This window comes from Theropithecus gelada, chromosome 12, assembly GCF_003255815.1.
Source record: "Theropithecus gelada isolate Dixy chromosome 12, Tgel_1.0, whole genome shotgun sequence".
In the NCBI taxonomy this organism is placed as follows: domain Eukaryota; kingdom Metazoa; phylum Chordata; class Mammalia; order Primates; family Cercopithecidae; genus Theropithecus; species Theropithecus gelada.
This window is the reverse complement of record NC_037680.1, coordinates 9,058,150-9,081,507: the sequence shown is the minus strand read 5'-3', so window position 1 is coordinate 9,081,507 and position 23,358 is coordinate 9,058,150. Positions and strand designations below refer to the sequence as shown.

General features: G+C 35.7%; 1 protein-coding gene across 8 annotated transcripts in view; it reads left to right on the top strand.

Moving 5' to 3' along the window:
• The window catches only part of DPP10 (dipeptidyl peptidase like 10), a 1,402,014-nt gene that overhangs the window by 601,131 nt on the left and 777,525 nt on the right, over nt 1-23,358 (top strand). The window contains exon 1 of one of the 8 annotated variants that reach the window (XM_025405132.1): nt 9,335-9,470. The exons of the other annotated variants lie outside the window; for them this stretch is intronic. Coding sequence (XP_025260917.1) covers nt 9,423-9,470 — 48 coding nt within the window. The 5' untranslated portion in view covers nt 9,335-9,422. Of the gene's footprint in view, nt 1-9,334; nt 9,471-23,358 lie in introns of those variants that run through there. 8 annotated transcript variants of the gene reach the window in all.

The window sequence follows — 23,358 nt, the reverse complement described above, 5'->3', positions numbered from 1 at the left end:
CAAGAAGCAATACAAATAAAACTTACTCCAAAGACTACTGCTGGAAATGTTTTGTTGTTTTGAAACTTACCATGTCATTCTTGGAAAAGGTGGCTTTCATTTCCAGTTTATTTGAGAAAGTGTTTCACTTTATTTGAGAAAGTGTTTGGTAGAAGAAAACAACAGGCGAAGAACCACTTAAACAGGTCACTTTGAAGAAGTTCTTTATACTTGAAATTCTATTCTCTCAAGTTCATAATTTTTATAATTGAAATATAAAATATTTTGTTTTCTTAGTAAACCTCAAAACTAAAATTAATATCTCATGAGCAAACTATCTGAACATGTTCAGTTATTGCTAGTTGTCCAAGGGTAGTTTGAAGATGACTCATTGCAACACTGGTAGAACGGGCATCATTTGTCTGCCACCCAATTCTAGAATGAATTGCTGACTGCATTTTTTGCACCCACGACAGTGTAAGGAAGGATTTGCTCATAATTTTGTAATTGAATTCATTAAAATTTTTACTCTCATAAATATTTGCTATTGTTTGGAGTTTCCTGTCATATAAAAAATGTAGAGTTTTGAAGATATGATACCAAAAATGTGTCATATTAGACTCACTCTTAAAAATTAATTAATCATGCAGCATTTAAAACATACATAAATTATAAAGGATGTAAAAATGAAAACAAAACAAAAAAATAGAAATTATAAAGAATGCAATAAATAGGCATATCTACTACCTAGCTCAATAAATAATATATTGTAACAGGTCAAATATTTGTTGTTTCTTTCTTCCTGAATATCATCACCTGGAGTAAACTTGTATCTGCACCTGACTGTCTTAAATTTCCCTGCATGTTTATTGCATACATATGGATTCTTAAACAACATCCGGGTGTTGGAGGGTGAGGTGGGGCATATAGTCTATAATTTGCAGAAAATTTTGTATGAGTCAAGGATAATGTTGTGTGGAGGCCAGCATGAGCAGAAGAATAGACCCAGAGTCACTGAGGTACTATTATGTGTAGGGTCTGGTAAACATGGGTCACTGAAGGCACATCCTGATTATAGGTTCTGAATACCTTTTTTTTTCTTTTTCTTCTTCTTTCAAGTGACAAGGTCTTGCTCTATCACTCAGGCTGGAGTGCAGTGGCATAATCATAGCGTCGATTCAAGTGATCCTCCTACTTCAGCTCCCTAAGTAGCTAGGATTACAGGTGCACACCCCCACGTCTTGCTATTTTTTTGTTTTTTTTCTAGAAATTGGGTCTTCTGTGTTGTCCAGGTCTGTCTTGAACTCCTGGCCTCAAGCAATCCTCTAATTTTAACCCCCAAAAGTGCTGGGATCAGAGGCATGAGCCACTGGACCTGGTTGACAGGTCCTAAATATCTTAGAGCAGTGATAATGTAAGTCCAATGCTACACATCCTCTCTCTCCAAATGGCCCAAAATGGAGGCAAAGGAGTGGGACTCCAAGACAGAAGATGTGAGTGAATTAGAGGAGGAGGAGAAACAAAAGAAACAAATATGGAGATACTGGCTTAGAGCCATGTGTACATTTACAACAACTCTGTTCTTTTGCCTGCAATAAAATAGTCTAAAACAGCTTATCAAAAATAGATTAGTTTTGTTTTATCACTATGGAATTAACTAGTATGTGTTCACAAACGAAGGCAGATTGGGAATATACTTCCCTTCACTTTCAAGGTTCATTTCCTCAATTAAGTCTAAAAGAGGAGAACTATTTCCCCCACTCCCTCATCCCCGTGAAAAATAAAAGAAAAAATTCTGTATCTTTATTTTTTTTCTACCAAAGCTGATACCTGAAAATATTTTACAGCTGCATCTGCTATTTCCTGCTCAGCCCTTTCTTAACTCTCTTAGATATGAGCTAAAAGAAAATATGCCCAGATACCACTTTACCCAAGCAGCATATTGTCTACATGCCTTACCCACTCTATGTGCCAACCCACTTGTTCTGCTGCCTGAGGTAGAAATAGTAGAGTTTTGGCAGCAAAATGCTTTCTTCTTGCATTTATTGAAGATGACAAAATTATTTTGGAGTTAAATGGTGAGATGGAGGGATTTTTTTTGGTCTTATATTTGACTAAAGATTTATGTTTCTTGTTTTGTGAAAATTTACTATTTCAATTTGACTATTCTAGCAGCCCTATGAAAGCAGGTAAGGTAGATGTACTAAACCCATTTACACGATAAGGCAACCAGAGGCTCAGTGAATTGCTAAGACGGTGAATTGCTTTTATACTAGGTGAAATTATCTTTTTATGAAACGGACAGAAGGAGCAGAGTTTGTTTTGGTATTTTGCTTTGTTTTTAGTAAATGTGCATGTGCTAGCAAAAAAACAAAGCAGCAAGAAACCAAGGATGTGGTAAATTATTCACTTTATGACTTCAAAGAGCTTCTCTTTTATGAATGGCAGCCTCACCGATCAATAGATATTGGGTGTAAATAAGAGTAATAGAATTTAGGAGTTGGGCAAGGCTTTGAAAGTTATTCAGGACAACCCCTTGTAAGGAGTTATGTTGGTCCAATATCGCTTGGAAAAGATGGACTAGGCCAGAACTTCCAGTCTAGTCTGAGTTTGAGTCTGTGTGAGAAGTTTGACTTGGAATGGGTACAAGCCTGCTTTTTCTTTGGTTTATTCACAAAGTAGTAAATAAGAAGGGCAAAGATTACCAAAGAACTAAGAATGCTTTGAGGATTAAAATTTCTGTTGTGTTCGCACTGGGGCACTCTTGTACCTGCGATTGCTCCGGAGGGCTTAGGAGATTTCCCATATTGCCCAGTATGATCAGAATTGTCCACAACCTGCCACAAGAACTAACCCAGACTCTGTGAGAACATTCCCCCACAATAGGTAGTTGATATCATAGAGCTTTCTTTCTCACTATAGGAAACCCTAATTTGTCAACCTTTCTTCTACAGCTTTATATTGAAATCAAGGCTAGCTTTTAATCATACAGTGACAAAAAAACACACTCCTAGTTAACCCCCAGCTTCTACTGTTCTGTTAGAAGTCCCTTTGTTTCATGGAGACCAGAAAACACCATTTACATTTCCAACTCTTTGTCTTATTTTATTTTATTTTATTTTATTTTATTTTATTTTATTTCATCTTATTTTTCACTCTGTTGCCCAGGCAAGAGTGCAGTGGCATGATCTTCACTCACTGCAACCGCTGCCTCCCGGATTCAAGTGATTCTCCTGCCTCAGCCTCCTGAGTAGCTGGGATTACAGGCACCCGCCAGTACGCCCAGTTAATTTTTGTATTTTTAGTAGAGACGGGGTTTCACCATGTTGATCAGTCTGGTCTTGAACTCCTGACCTCAAGTGATCAGCCCCGCCTCAACCTCCCAAAGTACTGGGGTTACAGATGTGAGCTACTGTGCCCAGCCTCTTTGTCTTATTTTTGCAGTCTGAAACAAAGAAAAAGTCAACAATCTTTATCTTTTCTTCTTTTTTTTTTTTTTTTGCAAGCCAGCCCTTCAAATACTTAAATAAATTATCTCTATTTCGCAACCATTCACAGCCTTGGTCTTAATCTTTGTTTTTTGTTTTTCTAGTCCCCAAATCCCGATACATCTTCCCCCATGATATAACTTCCTATTCTGTTGTGTGCCTTCACCAGAACATTCTCCAATGTGTCACTGCCATTATAAAACACAGATCTCTTAGCTGACCCCAGCTGAATCTCAGTCCTTCTCCCAGAATAGCACATTTCAACTAGGAATCCATTCATTTCTATTTTGGTAATCCTATACAGTCAGTCATTCCACTGAGGGGTCCACCTAACAGTGATCCCAAATGAAGGAAGGGAGGAAGGAGAAAGAAAGAAAACAAACGAGAAAGAAAGAACAAATATAGAAATATAAGGAAGAAAGAAAAAGATAAAAGGAAAGAAGAGGGAGGAACAAAAGGAAAGATTAAAAAAAGAATAAGAATGCATTTACTTTAGCATATCTTCTTAATAAATCATGCAAATGTTAAAGAGTCCCCCTCTTTTATCTTGTAAGGTCTCACAAACTATTTGATAAACATTGCAGTAGATATTTCTTTTTTTTTTTTTTTTTTTGCCTGTATAATATGCACTCTCTTTTTTCTCTAATAGCAATATCCTAATTTCCTAATGGATCCAGGCTAATTCCTAATGGATTGTAGGACAAGTGGTTTGGCAGAGCTGCATCCAATGCTAGCTTTGTAGACACATGGTATGCTGTTCTGACCAATCAGATCACTTTATTTCTCCATCCATGACAACAGGTTCGGAGATGGACATCTGACCTATTCAGAGCCAATCAGAATTAACCTCAGAATTTTTATTGAGAAAACCAGAATAGACTCTATTTCAACAAGATTTCGAGGAAATCTTGGGAACATTAGTGACCTCAACGTGAAGCCAAAAAAAAAAAAAAAAAAAAAAGCAAATGTGGAAGAAAAATAAGCTGATCTCAGGAGACAAAAACAGCTTCCTGATACGTGGCAATACACAAAGCAAGTTGAGGTCAGTTCTACTAGAGACCTTTTCCCTTACTGATCTTTTTTGTTTAAGCGTCTTTCAGCTGAGTTTCTTTTATTTGCAACAGAAAGAGGCATAACTAATATTTATTTTCCCAAAATAGACATCAAATTTCACTTCTTTCCAAATTATTTCCAATTTAAAACATGACGATGATGTGTGCACATCTTTAGCACTCTCAATTTTTCCAATCCTTATCTTTAATGTAATTTACTAATAATTATTTAAAGCTCCCTCTCTCACTATTGTAAGCTACACGAAGGCAGAAAGCATCACTTATTTTATTGTCCCTTGCAGTTTAGTGCAATGCCGGGCACTTAGTTAACACACTATAAATGTCTAGATAGATAGATAGAGGTAGATTATATATATATATGTGTGTGTGTGTGTGTGTGTGTGTGTGTGTGTATATATATATAGAAAGATATTATAGAAGGAAAGAAAGGATACGTAGATTTATCAATAGGTATAAAGCCTGTGGGCTGTGACTCATGCCTGTAATTCTAGCAATGGGCGGCTGAGGTAGGTGAATCACTTTAGTCCAGGAGTTCGAGACCAGCATGGGCAACATGACAAACCCCGTTTCTACAAAATATACAAAAATTAGCTGGGTGTGGTGGCATATGCCTATAGTCCCAGCCCTCGGGATGATGAGATGGAAGGATCCCTTGAGCCTGGAACTTCGAGGCTGCAGTGAGCAGAGACTGTGCCACTGCATTCCAACCTGGGCAACACAGTGAGACTCTGTCTCAAATTGATAGATAGGAGAATAGAAATAATTAAATGAACATTATGTCAACTTCCCTATGGTCTATACATCTTAAGCCTTTAATAGCATATGCTTTGGGAACTCATTCACAACATCTTTTATTACTCTGGCAGGTTTCATCTGATCACGTGTTCTCCTGAATGATTTTTTCCCCTTCTCCCTTTATCCTGGATTATCAGTGTTTCTATCTAAAGAATGTTCATTTTATGCTAAGACGTTGAGCTCAGAGAGATGCTCCTCAAATTTTTAACCTTAGAAAATTTTCTGGGAAACCTATGGACAAGGTGCTCACCTCTCTTGCAAGAACAGGCTTAGTATATTCACTGTCATACATTTCATTGTCTCTCTGAGGGCCAGTGTTTCTTGCTGCACCTCACAATGGATTTAAAAATCCTTGTAATGCCGAACTTCCCTTTAAACAATTAACCAGAGTCTCTTTGTTTCCCTTGGAGACTATTTTAAGACTCTTACAATTGTTTGTCTTCTCCCCTGCCCACACTGCAGCTAAAAGCTATGAATTACCACAGTAAACAATATCGAGAAATGTCAAAAATCATCATTTGACCTCATGGAAAATAATCAAAGAGCAAAGATAGAGATTCCCTTCCTATTTATGCACTTGTTTAAGAAGTGTCCGACCTCTGTGGGATCTTCTGGGAAAACTTTGATACTTCGACTATTCGTTATTAAAAATTCATAGATAGAGATGAAAGTGACTCATTTACTTTTTTTTCGGTCTGGCCAAAATTAGCCAAACGGCTTTTGCAGCTGACAGTTTCCAGTTATTCTTTGCAAGGGAAAAGGGTTATCAATTTATGAAGGAGGAGGCATGATAGTGACATCCATAATAAAATTTAAGCAATAATCTACATACAAATAGCATATTTATCATCCCTCATGCAAAAGCTAAGCCATTTGCAATTTGTAAACTTACATTAAGTTCAAAATAAAGAAATTTAGAAATGCATGCTAGTTAAATAAAATGCACAGTGTGTATAATTGGGAAAAATAATAGCAATAATGATGATGGTAATGATTATAGATAGAACTTACATAGGTTTAAAAGTATGCCAAGCCCTCTAATAAGTGCTTTATGTAAATTGATCCATTTAATCCTTCCAAAGATCATTTGAGGCAGGTACTCAGCTGGGAAAAACATTCTACAGAGTAGGCAGTAGGCACAGCAAGTGCCAAGGGTCTGAGGTGAGAATGAGCACATCATGTTGAAGAAGCCAAAAGACAGAGTACATAATATGTCTTTTACATAACAATATTTTATATCGATTTTTATTTCCTTTCTAGTACAAGATTATTTAAAATATTAAAATTTTCAGTTAAAATTGTTTTTTGTGGCTATTCTTTTGTGTTTTTTTTTTACATATTTTGTTTATATAATGTGGACTTGATTTTCGGTTTCATATAATTTGTTTTTAATTTTGAATTAATATACAAAAATTTAAAATATTCTTTCCATGAATGTTTGACAAACTGTATTATTGTTTTAAGAGTACAGTTCTGTGTGTGTTTGTGTGTGTGTGTGTGTGTGTGTGTCCATGGTTACCAAATCAAATTTTTAGTGGTTTGAATTTCGCTATTCCTCTTTGAATCTAATGTCAAATAAATTTTGTATGAAGTATCTTTAAAGCTCTAACACTTAAGGATCAGTAAATTTGTCTTTGTAGTTCTGTCAGCTTAATTTTGTATATTTTGATGCTGCATTTAAAAAAAAATTACACTCAAGTTTTGTTTTTTATTGTATTTTAAGTTCCAGGATACATGTGCAGAATGTGCAGGTTTGTTACATAAGTAAACATGTCCCATGGTGGTTTGCTGCACCTACCACCCCATCACCTAGGTATTAAGCCCAGCATACATTAACTATTTTTCCTGATGCTCTCCCTCCCTCTGCACACTGCCACCACCCCATCAACTGGCCCCAGTCTGTGTTGCTCTCCTCCCTGTGTCTGTGTGTTCACATTGTTCAGCTCTCACTTATAACTGAGAACATGCAGTGTTTCATTTTCTGTTCCTGTGCTAGTTTGCTGAAGATAATGGCTTCCAGCTTTATCCATGTTGCTGCAAAGGACATGATCTCAATCCTTTTTATGGCTGCATAGTATTCCATCATGTATATGTACCACATTTTCTTTATCCAGTCTATCATTGATGGGCACTTGGGTTGATTCTAGGTCTTTGCTACTGTGAATAGTGCTGCAATGAATACATGCATGCATGTATCTTTATAATAGAATATTTTATATTTCATTGGGTATATACCCAGTAATGGGATTGCTGGGCCAAATGGTATTTCTGGTTCTAGATCTTTGAGGAAACACCACACTGTCTTCCACAACGGTTAAACTAATTTACATTCCCATCGATGGTGTAAAAGCGTTCCTATTTGTCCACAGCCTCCCCAGCATCTGTTGTTTCTTGACTTTTTAATAATCACTATTTTGACTGGTGTGAGATGGTATCTCATTGTGGTTTTGATTTGCATTTCTCTAATGATCAATAATGTTGAGCTTTTGTTCATGTTTGTTGGCCATATAAATGTCTTCTTTTGAGAAGTGTCTGTTCATGTCCTTTGCCCACTTTTTAATGGGGTTGTTTTTTCCTTGTAAATTTAAGTTCCTTGTAGATTCTGGATATTAGGCCTTTGTCAGATGAAGAGATTGCAAAAATTTTCTCCCATTCTGTAGGTTGTCTGTTCACACTGATGATAGTTTCTTTAGCTGTGGAGAAGCTCTTTTGTTTAATTAGAGCTCATTTGTCAATTTTGCCTTTGTTTCAGTTGTTACCAAAAAAGAGCCCATATAGCCAAGACAATCCTAAGCAAAAAGAACAAAGCTGGGGGCATCACACTACCTGACTTCAAACTATACTACAAGGCCACAGTAACCAAAACAGCATAGTACTGGTACAAAAACAGACACACAGACCAATGAAACAGAATAGAGCACGCAGAAATAAGATTGCATGTCTATAACCATCTGATCTTCCACAAATCTGACAAAAACAAGTAATGGCGAAAGGATTCCCTATTTAATAAATGGTGCTGGGAGAACTGGCTAGCCATATGCAGAAAATTGAAACTGGACCTCTTCCTTACACCTTGTACAAAAATTAACTCAAGATGGATTAAAGACTTAAATGTAAAATCCAAAACTATAAAAACTCTAGAAGAAAATCTAGGCAATACCAGTCAGGACATAGGCAAGGGCAAAAATTTCCTGTTGATGCTGTGTTTTCTTATGTATGTAGGGTTTTATGACTTTACTTTTACCATTGTAAAATATTATTAGCTTGTCTCATTCATCTTTTTCTTCTGGTATTATAATGGGTTTCACAGTGCTGGTTCAATGCTTGCCTTTCGTTAAAATTTGCCCAATTTACTTTTACCATCATTTTATTACCATACTTTATATTATCGAATTTTTAAATTGCTCACTTTCACACAACATAGAGTTAGATTTGGATTGTTGTTCATTTGTTTTCTCTTCTTTCTTTTTTTTTTTTTCTTATTTTCTCTCCCTAATGCTAGAGCCTCTGATTTATAAGGAAATATAACTTATGTTTATTATGCCTACATACACACTTAGTATTTCTTAGGTTGAGATCCCCAGCAAGCAGAGCCTGTGCCTAAGGCTGGTGTGCTTCTGCTCCATTCGAGTGTGATCCCAGGGAGAAGTAGTGAGATCAAGTGCAGCAAAGCAGGGAAGAAGGGAGAGCCAACAGAAAATGTGCCATGGGGCTGAGCATTACAAGGTAAAACAGATGTTTGACCTTCAGGATCACTTCCCCCAGAAACTATATGACTGTGGCTTGGAACAGTGTGCCCAAAGGAGACAGAGGGGAGAATTTATCTACACACATCTGTTGCCCATCGCTTAAAAGTCTGGCTGCTAGGGGGTTAATTCTGCCCCACCACCCACCCCTACACACACACATTTTGGTTGGACATAGGTGGGCACTGAACATAGATTCTTTGCTTCCTGCACTTATATGTGAAAAGCAAAGTGTTGAGAACTGGAAGCATGAGTGAGTGACATGCAAGGAACTGACATTGAAGTAAGATTCTGTGAGGGTGAACTTGCATTTGTAGAAGTTGGTTATAGTCCACTTAGCAATGGTCATCAGAGACTTGGCTGAGGGACCAGTAGATGGTTCTGAAAAGGTAAGTGGATGCTACCTAGGTTTGTTTCGTCTTCTTTCTAGCAGGGTTTCTGATTGGGTTTCATTTATTTTATTTTCTTCTACTGAATTGTCTTTTCCTATTTTTCTTTTTTGTTTTAAGCATTATCCATCATATGCCTAATAGTTGCCCACATATATTTAGTATGTATGTTTATATTATAATTTTTGAAGGATAATTTGAATTATTATCCATTTAGAAAATGACCATAACATACTTTCACATTTCTTGTGCTCTACCTTCTTTACCTCCACTAGCCACCCTTTATATGCTCTGGGTTTCATATTGAAAATATATTTGAAATATTCCTGGATCATTACACATAACTCTGTAACATTTATTTTTTAAATTCTGGAGAAATTCATTTTTGAGCTCACTAGTTTCCTTTATAATTCTATTCATTTCTCAATTCAACCCACCCATAGAGTTGTTAATTACCTTTTTCAATTAAAAATTGAATGTTTAAATCAAACTCTTTTAAAATGACCACTGCTTAATATAAACTGGGAAGGGATAAGAGAGTCATGGCCCATCTGTTCCAGTAATCACCCCGATGGATGACCAGGTAGCCTCTGCCTTGCTTACGATCATTGACTATGAAACTGCAGGACTGCTACAACCAACCTTAGTAGAAGATCTGAGGACACAAAAGTTTAGGGCACCAGTTTCTTATGTCCATTTTTTTTCTTTGTAGTTCTTTTAGTCTTCTCTTTGTGTTTCAGGGATTCCTCAAAATTTCTGGTTGCTTGATGGCACTCTTCATCTTTTTGATGTTCATTTGGAAGTGGTGTGTGTGTGTGTGTGTGTATGTATGTGTGTGTAGTGTGTGTGTGTAGCCACTCTTACCAGTAGTGCACACCCTGTTCCCCATTCTCTCCTCTATTCTACTTTGTTCTTTTGATGTTTTTTCATTTCAAGGGATTTTGGAAAGTAGAATAGTAAAATTATTATATAGTCAGTCTACACCCTTTGATACAATCTCCAGTGCACTAATTAATTTTACATTTTTATCATTGTTAATTTTCATTGAAACATGCACGCCAAAAGAAAAAAAATCCACCCAAGAATAATTGGACTAGTATATCTGAGTTTGCTTGGTAGATAATCTTTTAAATCTTAAACTATGTTAATCTCAGCATTTGCAGAGCTATTGTCTGCTATCCTGTAGTGAACCCAGTTTCTAAATCAGAGCAATCCTTAATTAAAATGATACATTAATCAACAGCAAACTATTTGCATCTACCATTATTCTAAATTGCGTGACTTGACAAGATCCATGTTATTGCCTAAGATAAACATTAAATATGTAAACTTTATAAGGCAGAAGTTGCTTATCTTAGTCTTATCTAGAAAAGACATTACAAATAAGGATTCATTAACTTATTCATTTTGTATATGTATATTTTTCATGTCATATATATGTATATTATTCTTTGCCAATTATAATTATATGCCTGTTAGGATTAAATAACAGTTATAATTTTTTGTCACACACGTGCCCCCATGTGTAGATACTTTATGCATATGCACAGATTTATATTTATTTATACATTGTATTATTACTAGAAGTTACATTCAAGATTATGCAAAAAATGAGAGAAACAAAAATAAAAATATAAAAATGCTTAATTCAGTTATTTACGCAAACTAAATATAAAATTAGAGCATGCTTCCAGGATCTAACGAGAGTCTTAGAGGTCCATTAGATGGCACAATTGGTTTAAAATGAAAATGTCTCTCAAATTTTTAAAATTAAAATTTGCCTTCAATGTAAAGCAACAGTAACAACAAACTGTTAGAATAACATATGGCACTAACCAAATTGATTCTAAATGGCCACCTGTCCCTAATATCTATGATTTCCTCCACAGATAATTATTGGGAACCTGATGCTCAGTACTGTCTTAGGCATTAAAAGGATGAAGATGACTAAGAGAATAAAATAACAACTTAGAATGATTCTCTCCTTTTTAGAGTTTTTCCCTAACTTTGTCAAAGTATAATTAAAAAATAAAAATGTTTATATTTTCAGCATACAATGTGATGTTTTAATATACATCTTCACTGATTACCACAGTCGTGCTTATTAACATATCCATTACCTCACAGGTTTACTTTTTTTGTGTGTGCAGTGAGAACATTTAAGAATACTCTCTGAGTAAATGTTAAGTATACAGTACAGTATAATTAATGATAGGTGTGGTCTGTTGGATTTCCAAAACTAATTCATTCTGCATAACTGAAACTTTATGCCATTTTACTAATGTCTCCTCTTTTCCCTCACTCTCCAGACACTGGCAATCATCACTTTTCTCTCTGTTTCTATGAGTTTGACTTCTTAAGATTGTATATGTGACAGTATGCTGTATTTTGTCTTTCTGTCCCTAGCTTATTTCCTTTAACATAATGTTTTCTATATTCATACATGCTGTTGCAATTCACAGAATTTCCTCTTTTTTTTTTTTTTTTTTTTTTTTGAGACATAGTCTAACTCTGTCACCCAGGCTGGAGTGCAGTGGCGCGATCTCAGCTCAGTGCAAGCTCCGCCTCCCGGGTTCAGACCATTCTCCTGCCTCAGCCTCCCGAATAGCTGCGACTACAGGTGCCCGCCACCACGCCCAGCTAATTTTTTGTATTTTTTAATAGAGACGGGGTTTCATCGTGTTAGCCAGGATGGTCTAGATCTCCTGACCTCGTGATCCGCCCACCTCGGCTTTCCAAAGTACTGGGATTACAGGCGTGAGCCACTGCGCCCGGCCAGAATTTCCTCTTATTAAAAGAAGAAAAATGGCCAGGCGCAGTGGCTCACGCCTATAATCCCAACATTTTGGGAGGCTGAGGTGGGCAGATCACGAGGTCAGGAGATCGAGACCATCCTGGCTAACACAGTGAAACCCCGTCTCTACTAAAAATACAAAAAATTAGCCGGGCGTGGTGGCGGGCGCCTGTAGTCCCAGCTACTCGGGAGGCTGAGGCAGGAGAATGGCGTGAACCCGGGAGGCAGAGATTGCAGTGAGCCTAGATCCTACAACTGAACTCCAGCCTGGGCGACAGAGTGAGACTCTGTCTCAAAAAAATAAAATAAAATAAAATAAAAATAAGTAAATAAAGATGAAAAATATTCCTGTGTGGTGTGTGGGTGTGTGTGTGTTTGTGTTTGTGTATTTTCTCTGTCCATTCATCTGTCTATGAAAACAGGTTGATTCCGTATCTTGGCCATTGTGAGTAATGCTGCAGTGAACATAGGAATGCAGATATCTCTTCAACATACTGATTTTCTTCCTTTGAATGTATACACAATATTGGGATTGCTGGATTATATAATAATTATTTTTATTGTTTTAAGAACCCACATACTGTTTTTATAATAGCTATAACAATTTACACTCCCACCAAGAGGTACAAGGGTTTCCATTTTTTCACTCCCTCACCAACACTCGTTATCTTTTGTCTTTTTGATAATAGCCATTCTAACAAGTGTGAGGTTATTGTGGTTTTAATTTGCATTTCCCTGATGATTAGTAATGTTCAGCTTTTGTGTGTGTGTGTGTGTGTGTACCTATTGGCCACTTATATGTCTTTTTGAGAGCTGTCTCTTCAGATCCTTCGCCCATTTTTTAATTAGGTTATTTGTTTTTGCTGTTGAGATCTATGAATTCCTTACATGTTTTGGATATTAATCTCTCATTGTATATATGGCTTGCAAACAATTTCTCCCATGTAGGTTGCCTCTTCATTATGCTAATTATTTCCTTTGCTGTACAGAAGCTTTTTAGTTGATGCATTCCCATTTGTCTATTTTAGATTTTGTGGCCTTTGCTTTGGGGATCATATCCAAAAATTATTTGCCCAGACCAATGTCAAGAGGGTTTTTTCCTATGTTGTCTTTCAATAATTTTATAGTTTCAGCTCTTACATTGAAGTCTTTAATCCAGTTTGGGTTGGTTTTTGTAGACAGTGTGAGATAAGGGTCCGATTTCATTCTTCTGTACTTAGATAACCAGTTTTCCCAACCTTTATTGAAAAGACTTTCCCCATTGCATGTTCTTGTCATCTTTGTTGAAGATCTGTTGACGATAAATGTGTGGATTTATTTCTGGGCTTTCTATACAATTCCATTGGTCTATATGTCTATTTTTATACCAGTATCATGTTATTTTTATTACTATAGCTTTGTAGTATATTTCAAAATCTGGTAGTATGATGCCTTCATCATTGTTCTTGCTCAGGATTACTTTTGACTGTTTGGAACTTTTGTGGTTTCATAGAAAACTTTCGTGGTTTCATGGAAACCACATAGAAAATTTCATAGAAACTTTCAAAAGAACTTTAGGATTTATTTTGTATTTTTGTAAGTAATACCACTGAATTTTTATGGGGATTGTATTGATTCTGTGTTTGTTCTGAATTTTTAACAATATCAATTCTTCCAATGCATAAACATAGATATTTTTCCTTTATTTGTGTCTTCTTCAATTTCTTTCATCAATATTTTAAAGTTTAACTCCACAGATCTTTTATCTCCTTTGCTCATTCTATTCCTAAATTTGTTTTAAATGATACTGTGAATGGGATTGCTTCCTTATTTTCTTTTTTGGACGCTTCATTGTTAGTGTGTAGAAATGCCACAGATTTTTATATGTTGGTTTTGTATTCTGCAACTATACACTGAAGTTGTTTATTAGTTCTAACACTTTTTCAATAGAGCCTTTAAAGTTTTTCCATATATACAGTCATGCCATCTGCAAAGAGACAATTTAACTTTTTCAGTCAAGATCATAATGGATATCCTCCAGACTGTTCGGTCGTTTCCTTACAGAAATCACTGTTTTAGTTTTACCCTCAATAATCTCAATACAATTACAAAGACAAATAAAAGGATCAGTATGTCTTTGATTTTGTTGGAAATACATTAACTCGGCTTTTACTCAGTTCAGTATAGTGGTAAGGTGTACAGGTTTTGGCATCAGACAGATCCAAATTTCAATTCTGCTTCCTCAAATCACATGCTGATGAATTTAGGCATGTTACTTAACCTCCCCAAGTATCTTTTCTTTCTTTTTTTTTTTTTAATTTGGTAAGTGAGTGTAATAGTCACAATAATTGAATAGGCTATTTTTTGGATCTATCTATCTCTCTATATAATATCTGCATATGTATATAATATTTATATGTATGTACAAAACATTAAGCATAAAAGCATTCAATTGATTTTAATCTCTTTACCTGTGTTTATTTTGGTGTGTATTAACACATTGTGTGTATGTTTATATAGTGACTGCATTTAAATAAAATAGATTTAAACTTAATAACCTGGAATGCTAGATTTATATCATCACAATTTATTAGGTTAAAATGTGGGTGCTCTAAAACAAATAAACACAATGCAACCCCTCGGGCTCATGAAAGTAAAATGAGAAATACATTATGTGGTGATAAGAGCTAATACTTCATGCAAATGTGACATTACACATCTCTTTGTGTTTAGGACTATGCTTGTCAGCTATGCAAATGCTAGTCATTATTTCTTAACACACTCTGGTCCTTTAATAGCACCAAGAAGAAAGTTCTATATTTCACTCATTTAGTACATTATTGTATTGTAATTTTTAAATAAAATTAAAAAGAACTAGATCACATAACCATCTTTGATCAATGTTCAGAACAAATATATGGCAGAGAATTATTAAACAGTACCTCAAGCACGCTCTTTCCAGAGGGCAATGGATTATTTAGTACCATGTCGAATCACATAAGCTAATTCAAAAATGATAAATTACAATGAAAATGCATGCTGATGTTTTGTCCCTGAATTCTAATAATGGGTGTAAAATAGTGTTAACTGTCATTGATCAGACACATTTATTAGCATGCTAACCTAACAATTACCATAGTATTGACTATCAAACAGGCATATGATTATAGTATATGATGTATTATATAGTATATGATTATAGAAAAGATATAGCATATGGGTTCATTTACTCTAGGAATACCAATTATAAATATAAATGTAGAATGCTAATTTGTTAATTAAATAAATATCATTTTAATTCACAACAGTTGACACTCTGGTTCTCCTTGACTCCCTGAGTTTTCAATAAGAAAATATATTAACTAACTTAGAATTTTCTCAAATTAATTTATCATTGCACTTAGCCTTCAGCTAATAAAAATGTTTATTTGGCTTCAGGCATGAAATTTCCCAGATAGTCAAAAACAAATCTGCGAAATCAATGCCAATAATCTTCTAAGTATTTTGAATATTAATATTTATGAAGGACAAAAGGTTACTTTTCTAACGTTGCAATTAAATGTCTATTTTCTCTTCATAAATAGAAATCAATGAATCAATGCTTATGCAACTGACTGCTTGCCAGTTAAACACTTATCTTAGGAATTCATAAATTTCTTTCTCTTCAAAGAGTCAGCAATAGAGAATTCTTTCTTTTTTCTCTTTTTTATAACCTTTCTTCTACCTCCTTTTTTCTTATTCTCCCTGCCTAACTATTTCTTGTCATTCTCTTTGTTCTATACTCCTTTTTCTTTGCTCTTCATCCTCCTCCACCTCCCACGCAGTGTCTGCTGTTAACTGATACGAAGCAGTGCATGTAAAGACTGTGTTACTAAAACTCCAGGGGTTTGTTCTAGGTTCCATTGCTCACTGCGCAGAAAGCCAATCACTGAGGCAATGAGTGTTGCCTGGGAAGAGAGATGGGAGCCAAACCTCAAATCTGTCCTTCTCAACCAAGCAACATTGGGGGTTTGTATATCAGGGAAGGAATTTAGCTATGCACAGAAAGCAATCATGACAAATGAGGGTTCTAGCATCTGTCTGGATTCAGTGATCAGGTGAGTTTCAGTTCCTTCCTTGCCTGAGGGTCAGTTTCCCTAGGAAGGAACTAGAAGTAAGTTTCAAGTTTTAAGACCAGAAGGGGCAATTTCTATATTTATTTTTTTTAAAAATGTAAACATGAGTTCTACGGAGCTTTTGGGCTTGTTTCAGCAGTAGGTGAGGGCATGGCTGAGGCCTGGCAGGGAAACGATGTTCACAAAGCCTGATCACCTTAGTTTAAAACATTTAGAAACTGAGAGGAAATTTCCTGGTCAATAATCTAGGTACCTCAGAAAAGTTTCCATTATTTGTTTTCAAATACACAGATAATTGCTTGACCAAATTGTTCCATGTCGTTGGCAATGACACTGAGGCAAGACCAGAAATGAATGGCTTGAAAGAATGAGAACAGCAAAGAAGAATTGTCCAGTTGTGCAAGTGAGAGAATTTCAGCCCACAGTTGAGATAATGATAGCAGATCTGGAAAAGACAGGGACGATAGAGGAGACTGTAAAAAAGAGAGACACTGTAGAATTCAGCAATAGGTTGAAGAAAAGACAGAAGTGAGTCACAGATTGGAAATGGAATAAATGCACACGGATACCTTCCTTCCCCACTGTTTTTTTAAAAAGCACATATATCACCTGATGGTTATCTGAACGAGAGCCCGACTGAAGAGGCTGACAATCAGACTAAGCCAAGCAGACAAGTAAAATAGCTATAGGGAACAGTCCTAGAAACAGGTTTTACAATTTAGCATAGATATGTCTTTTTTCTTAAACGAAACAATCTTGGCTTATATTTTATTCATAAAAGCTACTCTTTACTCTTTTGCCTTGAGTGATTTTGGCTATGTGTAGATGTGAGTATAGCAGCTTTAAATTCACCTGTGCCCTTGAAAGAGCATCCTGTAGTACATTCAACATTGTTGCACTGACTGCTGCTATTCTACCTTCTTTGTGAGCCAATTATGAATCTGTCTTCAGAAAATTGTGCTCTAGTGCTATTACTGAATTAACACTTTGCTTAAGTGTGTTAATTCACAGACACCCACATGTGTGCCTGTATACAACCTCAGAGAAAATGTGCAAATAAGTTAAGAGTAGCAAAAAGGAATGCTTTTTATGAAAAGCTTTTAAAGTGTCTAAATTTTTCTACTTATCCTGTTAAGAGAGAAGGGTGCAGGGATTTATTAATATTGAATTAAATGATGCATATTAAATAGAAAATATATTTTCTTTTTTTTTTTTTTTTTTTTTTTTTTTGAGACGGAGTCTCACTCTGTCACCCAGGCTGGAGTGCAATGGCGCGATCTCAGCTCACTGCAACCTCCATCTCCTGGGTTCGGGCAATTCTCCTACCTCAGCCTCCCGAATAGCTGGGTTTACAGGTGCCCACCATCATACCCAGCTAACTTTTGCATTTTTAGTAGAGATGGGGTTTTACCATGTTGGCCGGGCTGGTCTCAAACTCCTAACCTCAGGGGATCCCCCTGCTTCAGCCTCCCAACGTGCTGGGATTACAGGCTTGAGCCACCGCTCCCAGCCAGATTATATTTTCTTTAAGATAGAAATAGTAAGCATAATCTTCCTGATCTTCCTGATTTTGTCTCCCATATTAAAGAACATTTATTGTCTGTCTAAAATTTACTGTTCATGTATACATGGAGTTTAAAGACATAAGGATACATTCCCAAGAAAACTTTAACTTGTTTTTTCAAGTCCTATCTTTACATTGGAACACCCTGTAGAGCTTAAGAAGTTCTAAAACCTGAATGCCACCTTGAGAAGTTATGATTTTAAAATCCCCACTGGTCAATTGCATACATAGCCAAAGTGGAGGATCCCTGTCCTAGGGCCTGCCTGTCACTGGGCACAGTGGGTAGTGGCAGGGCACAGTGGAGATGGGTGTGTGGTGGAAATCACTTCCGGACTTACCTAGCTATAAGATGGGCTGTTAGAGGGCAGTTCCTTCTAAACTTTAAATATGAAATCAACTATTCAGTTTACGATTCTGTTGCTGCATAACCCTGACCTTGAAGTTATCTGGGTCACCTTTGCTTTAAGAAAACAGCCTGTCTAGAAGAGCAGGGATTTTGTAACCAGAGATTTGAACTGAAGTCTTGACTCTGGCCATTTACTACTGTGATACTTATGTAAATTATTGAATCTCTTGTAACATCTGTTTCCTCACTCTGTAAAGTGGAGTGATTAAAAATATACTCAACAGTTCCAAGGTTGTTCAAGTTCAATGAAAGATAATCTGTGTAGGATGTAACACACAGGAAGTGTTCAGTGTGCGTTAATTTCTTTCTCCTGTACTGAATGGTAGCCTTTTTATACTCATTTGTGCTCCTTAAAAAATAGGCAAAGTCAAGGGAAAGTGATTAAAATCATGCGAGCCTGTTCTCTATTTGGCAGTATCTCTGTAAAGAGAGAGAAGATTGGCTCTTTTAATTTTTAAGACAGGAAAATGATGTTTTGATTTTGTTTGGACAGAGTCTTGCTCTATTGTCCAGGCTAGAGTGCAGTGGTGCAATCATAGCTCAGTATAACCTTGAACTCCTGGATTCAAAAGATCCTCCTGCCTTAGCTTCCCTAGTGGCTGGGACTACAGGCACACGATACCATACCCAGATAACTTTTTAAATATTTTTCTGCCAAATTAAGGAATCTTCCCAGGCTGGTCTCCAACTCTTGACCTCGAGCAATCCCCCTGTCTCAACCTCCCAAAGTGCTGGGACTACAGGTGTAACTGCCACAAATGGCAGGGAAATGATTTTTTAAAACACACACAGCAGAATGTTTTTGTCTTAACATGTAATGCCCAACTTAAAATAGTTACCTTTGAGAGCTAAGAGATTATTCCAAAGATGCTGCACTGAAAAAAACAATTCATAGCCAAGCATATGAAATTGTCTTCCAGAATTTAGGATACGTGAAGCAGGATGGAAATATAATGCGATTGCAACGTCCTAGGGATACAAACCTGGGACAAACCAGCAAGTTTCCTGACTTTATAGAATTTACCTTTTAGAGGAAGACAGATGTTGATCAAGTACTCCTACAGAAAACTAGGACATGTAAAATAACTAAGGATGGGAGGGGAGCAAATGTAGAATATGGTAAACCATTTCCAAGGTAATGAGGTTTGTCCAGGGAGAGAGATGATGACACCTGGGACTAGGGTGGGGTGCTGGAGTCAACTTATGTAAATCATTTAGAAGGGAGAGTCAGCAGGATTTGGATATAGTGGGGATTTCTGCCTGTATTATTTTAGAGGTGAAATCAGTAGGACTTGAAAGAGGAGCTTATATGTGATATATCTGACCTGAGCAACCAGATGAACCATGCTGCTAGTCAATAAAATTGGGAGGACTAAATAAATCTCTCATTTGAGGTGGGAGATCACATTTTGAATACATTGAGTTTGAGATGCCTTTGGACCATCCAAGATGAAATGTTGGATAAGCAGTAGGAGAGATGCCTTGGTCCCACAGACAAGACAGTGAGAAGCAGATATACATGGGTCTTGGTATAAATCATATGATGGCCAGTGAAGCCATGAGTGTGGGAAGTCATATTCAGAGAAAGCTCAGAGTGAGAAGAATCACATTGGTGTTTGCATAAAATAGCATGATCTAATCCACAAATTCTCTTTCTTAGAAGTTGTTTAGTAGTGAAAACAAAGCTGCTCTTCAATAAATGTCTCTTGCATATACTCAGCCATCCTAGAAGAGAAGCCAAAAGATACAATCAGTGTGTAAAGATACAGTCAGTGTGTAAAGATAGGTATAGATAGGCGTAGATATCTAGGTATAGGTATTTAGAATGTTTAGAATGATCAAGAGGAAGTCCCAGATGAAATATGTTGGAGGTTGTCTGGCCATTTCAGTTTCAAACCCAGTATGAATCCTGAGATTTTTATGCCCTATAGAAATAGTTACTCATTAAGATTCTATCAAAATAGTCTCCTTGAAAAAATAATTTTCATGTTTGTCAGCTGCAGTGTGTAATCTAAAATTTAATTAGAGATTTTAAATATCTCTTGAATCTCTGAGAGCAGTTTTCAAGACATTTGAGGCTTATTTGTTCAGCCCATTTTACTGCAAGAAAGAGTGAGACAGCAATGGTGAACTTTTTTTTTTTTTTAATGTTAGGCAACTCCTTTTATTCCATAATGAGAAAACACTTGCTTTTTAATTAAAATTCTATTTCTGTATACCTTTCTTCAAGTAGTTGAATCCTAACTATTCAGGGGCAATGAGTCAATTTAAAACTCATAACAAGTAAAACTTCTTAAATTTAATTGTACCCTTCAGGTTCAAAAGTGCTTTGGTAATTTGGGTTCCAAACAGATGCAGGAAGCAATTAAGGGAGGGTGCTATTGTGAATCATGCGTCACAGTCAGAATCGAAAGACAATGGTTTTCCTTCACCCTGTCCTACACACAGGACGTGTTTATGAGCTGAACTTGGTGGAAGCAGAGACATATCTTAACCTCTCAGTCTCCATATCTAACTTATAAAGATTTGGCACGTTTTGTTGTTTCTGTTGTTATTGAAGTTTTAAAGTTTATGGTGAAATATATGTCAGACATTCAGGTAAGAATAAAATATAAAAATATTATAATAACAGGTTTCATTAAGCTGACATTAGGAAATAATTACTTCAGTTTATTTTTTAAGGAATTAAATGCTACAAATACAACTGAGATCCTTTTTCTACCTTTCTCCTATATTATTTCCTTCCCTCCTCCTCCACTAGACATACAATTAGGAGTTCAGTGCACATAAAAGGATTTTATTTTAGACTGAAGGTCTCCTAGATCCTTATCTGTGACTACAGAGAAAGGGATCAGAGAGTGTGCTAAATCTATAGGTGCTGGCCCTGTATATGTCAAAAGGATAATAATTTCCATAAATGTATTCTGTTTTTTATTACATAATTGTGTGTTAAGTATATGTAATTTCTTTGCATTATGTGTTACCTTTATCCAAATAGTACTACATGTACGCTACACTACATGTAACATTGTACCTCTTGCTTTTACTCAATATTTTTTTGAGTTTTCTCTATGTTGGTAAAGGTTACTAATTATTCCAAGTGCTACATCATATTATTCCATTTACAAATGTACCATGATATAGTCTCTCATATTCCTGCTGATGGATGTTAGATTGTTTATAATGTTGAATTGTTCATTGTAAATAATGAAGTAATGAGCATTATTGTTCTTGAACATGCCTTGTGTTCCTATGTGAGAGTTTTATAAACAGCATATTTCTTTCTTGCTGCAGATTAAAATTGTTCACTTTTGCTATCACACTGCTATATTGTTTTCTAAAGTGGTTGTAGAAATTTATACTCCCAATAGCAGTGTCTGAGAGTCTTATTTTTCCATATTTTTGCAGATATCTAGTTTTTCCTTTTCTGTATGAGTGCTTGAATTTATCTCAGACTTTCACAGCTAAATCTTTGGGAACACCACCACTGTCACTACCAACATCTCCACAAATGTCACCATCTCCCTGATTCTTTTCATGTAAGCATTGTACACAGGTGCAATGGAATGGGCCAAATACTATTTGTAATCATGGCAGCTGTCATCTAATATATAACTGTATATTATCAAAATAACATGAGTAAAATCTTTATCTTATTCATTCATTATATGTTATTTAAATGTTGGCACAAAGAATAATCATAATTCTGATTTAATAATTAAATGGATAAAAGAATTATATAATTTTTTATGAGAACACACCAGATTCACCATGAACTTCAAAGAGGGACACATAAAATTCTGCCCTTGTGTGGATCAAATATATGACATCTAACCTCACTAGTAAACTGGAAAATTAGACAACATAGCAAATAATTATTTAGCTTCTTCCATCCCCTCTTTGACATTCCCTAATTTCACATAATTGTAGAATTAAAAGGAATACAGTAACAACCTTGCCTGAGTTTCTTATTTAAAATTTAGGAGAATATTCTCAAATTATGAATCCTAGAGAGGTGAAATGCCTTGATAAAGTCACATAACAAGAGCCTTTCACCTTTAACTTCTTTTACCTGATTTTTGGCAGCCTAGGACCCTGCAGGGCAGTGTTCTGCCAAAACACGTGGGCCTGTTGCCCTCAAGAACAGCCCAAGCAATCAAGATCTCCCTGACCCATTTGTTTACTCAAACATCTCACCTCCTTTTTCTGTAGTATTTCAGGACTTTCCTCCTTGCTAACCAATCTAATAAACTAATGAACGCAGCACTGGCAGAGGTTTAATATTCTATCCATTCTCAACAATATTGCCCAAGAGGGAAATTTTTCAGCCACTTTCTATTGAAGCCTCTCAAAATATTACTCTATAACTATCAACCTAATCTTCTCAAATGTAGGCAGAAAAACAAAAATCACTTCAGTCTTTTCTATTTTAACTTGCTAAGGTACACTAAAGAAAACTTCTCTACCATCATCTACCTCATAAAGGCCTGAGACAATCACACTCACCATTTAAATTCAGACATAAGCATGGCACACTAATGAAACTAAGGCAAATATGAAGGTAACTGTTTTTAATGACTATTGAATATTGTTAAATTAAAATGAAACATTTAAGAAAATATATGTGACATTCAAATACACACCAAATGATTTCATTTCACACTAGTCATTATTAAATTAACTCCATATTACATGAAAATGTTAAATATTACTGAAATAAGCAATAAAAGAAAATTATACTGTAACCTCACAAACACATCATGGTTGGAAATTTGTTATTCAAAAAAAGATTAAGGCAAATATTGTAAAACTGTTTTAAAGTCAATTATTTTTAAAAATAATTAGGAGAAAATATCATCACATCAGTGGATCCATTATGTGTTTTAAATTAATCAACTGATGAAACCTACTAAAATGTAGGCAGGCATAAACAAATAGCTGCTCGTATAATGCAGTGCTTAGTAAAGATTATTTAAGTAGTATGCTAAAATCTAAACAACATGTAGGGTCTATAAAGGGTAACTTTTACA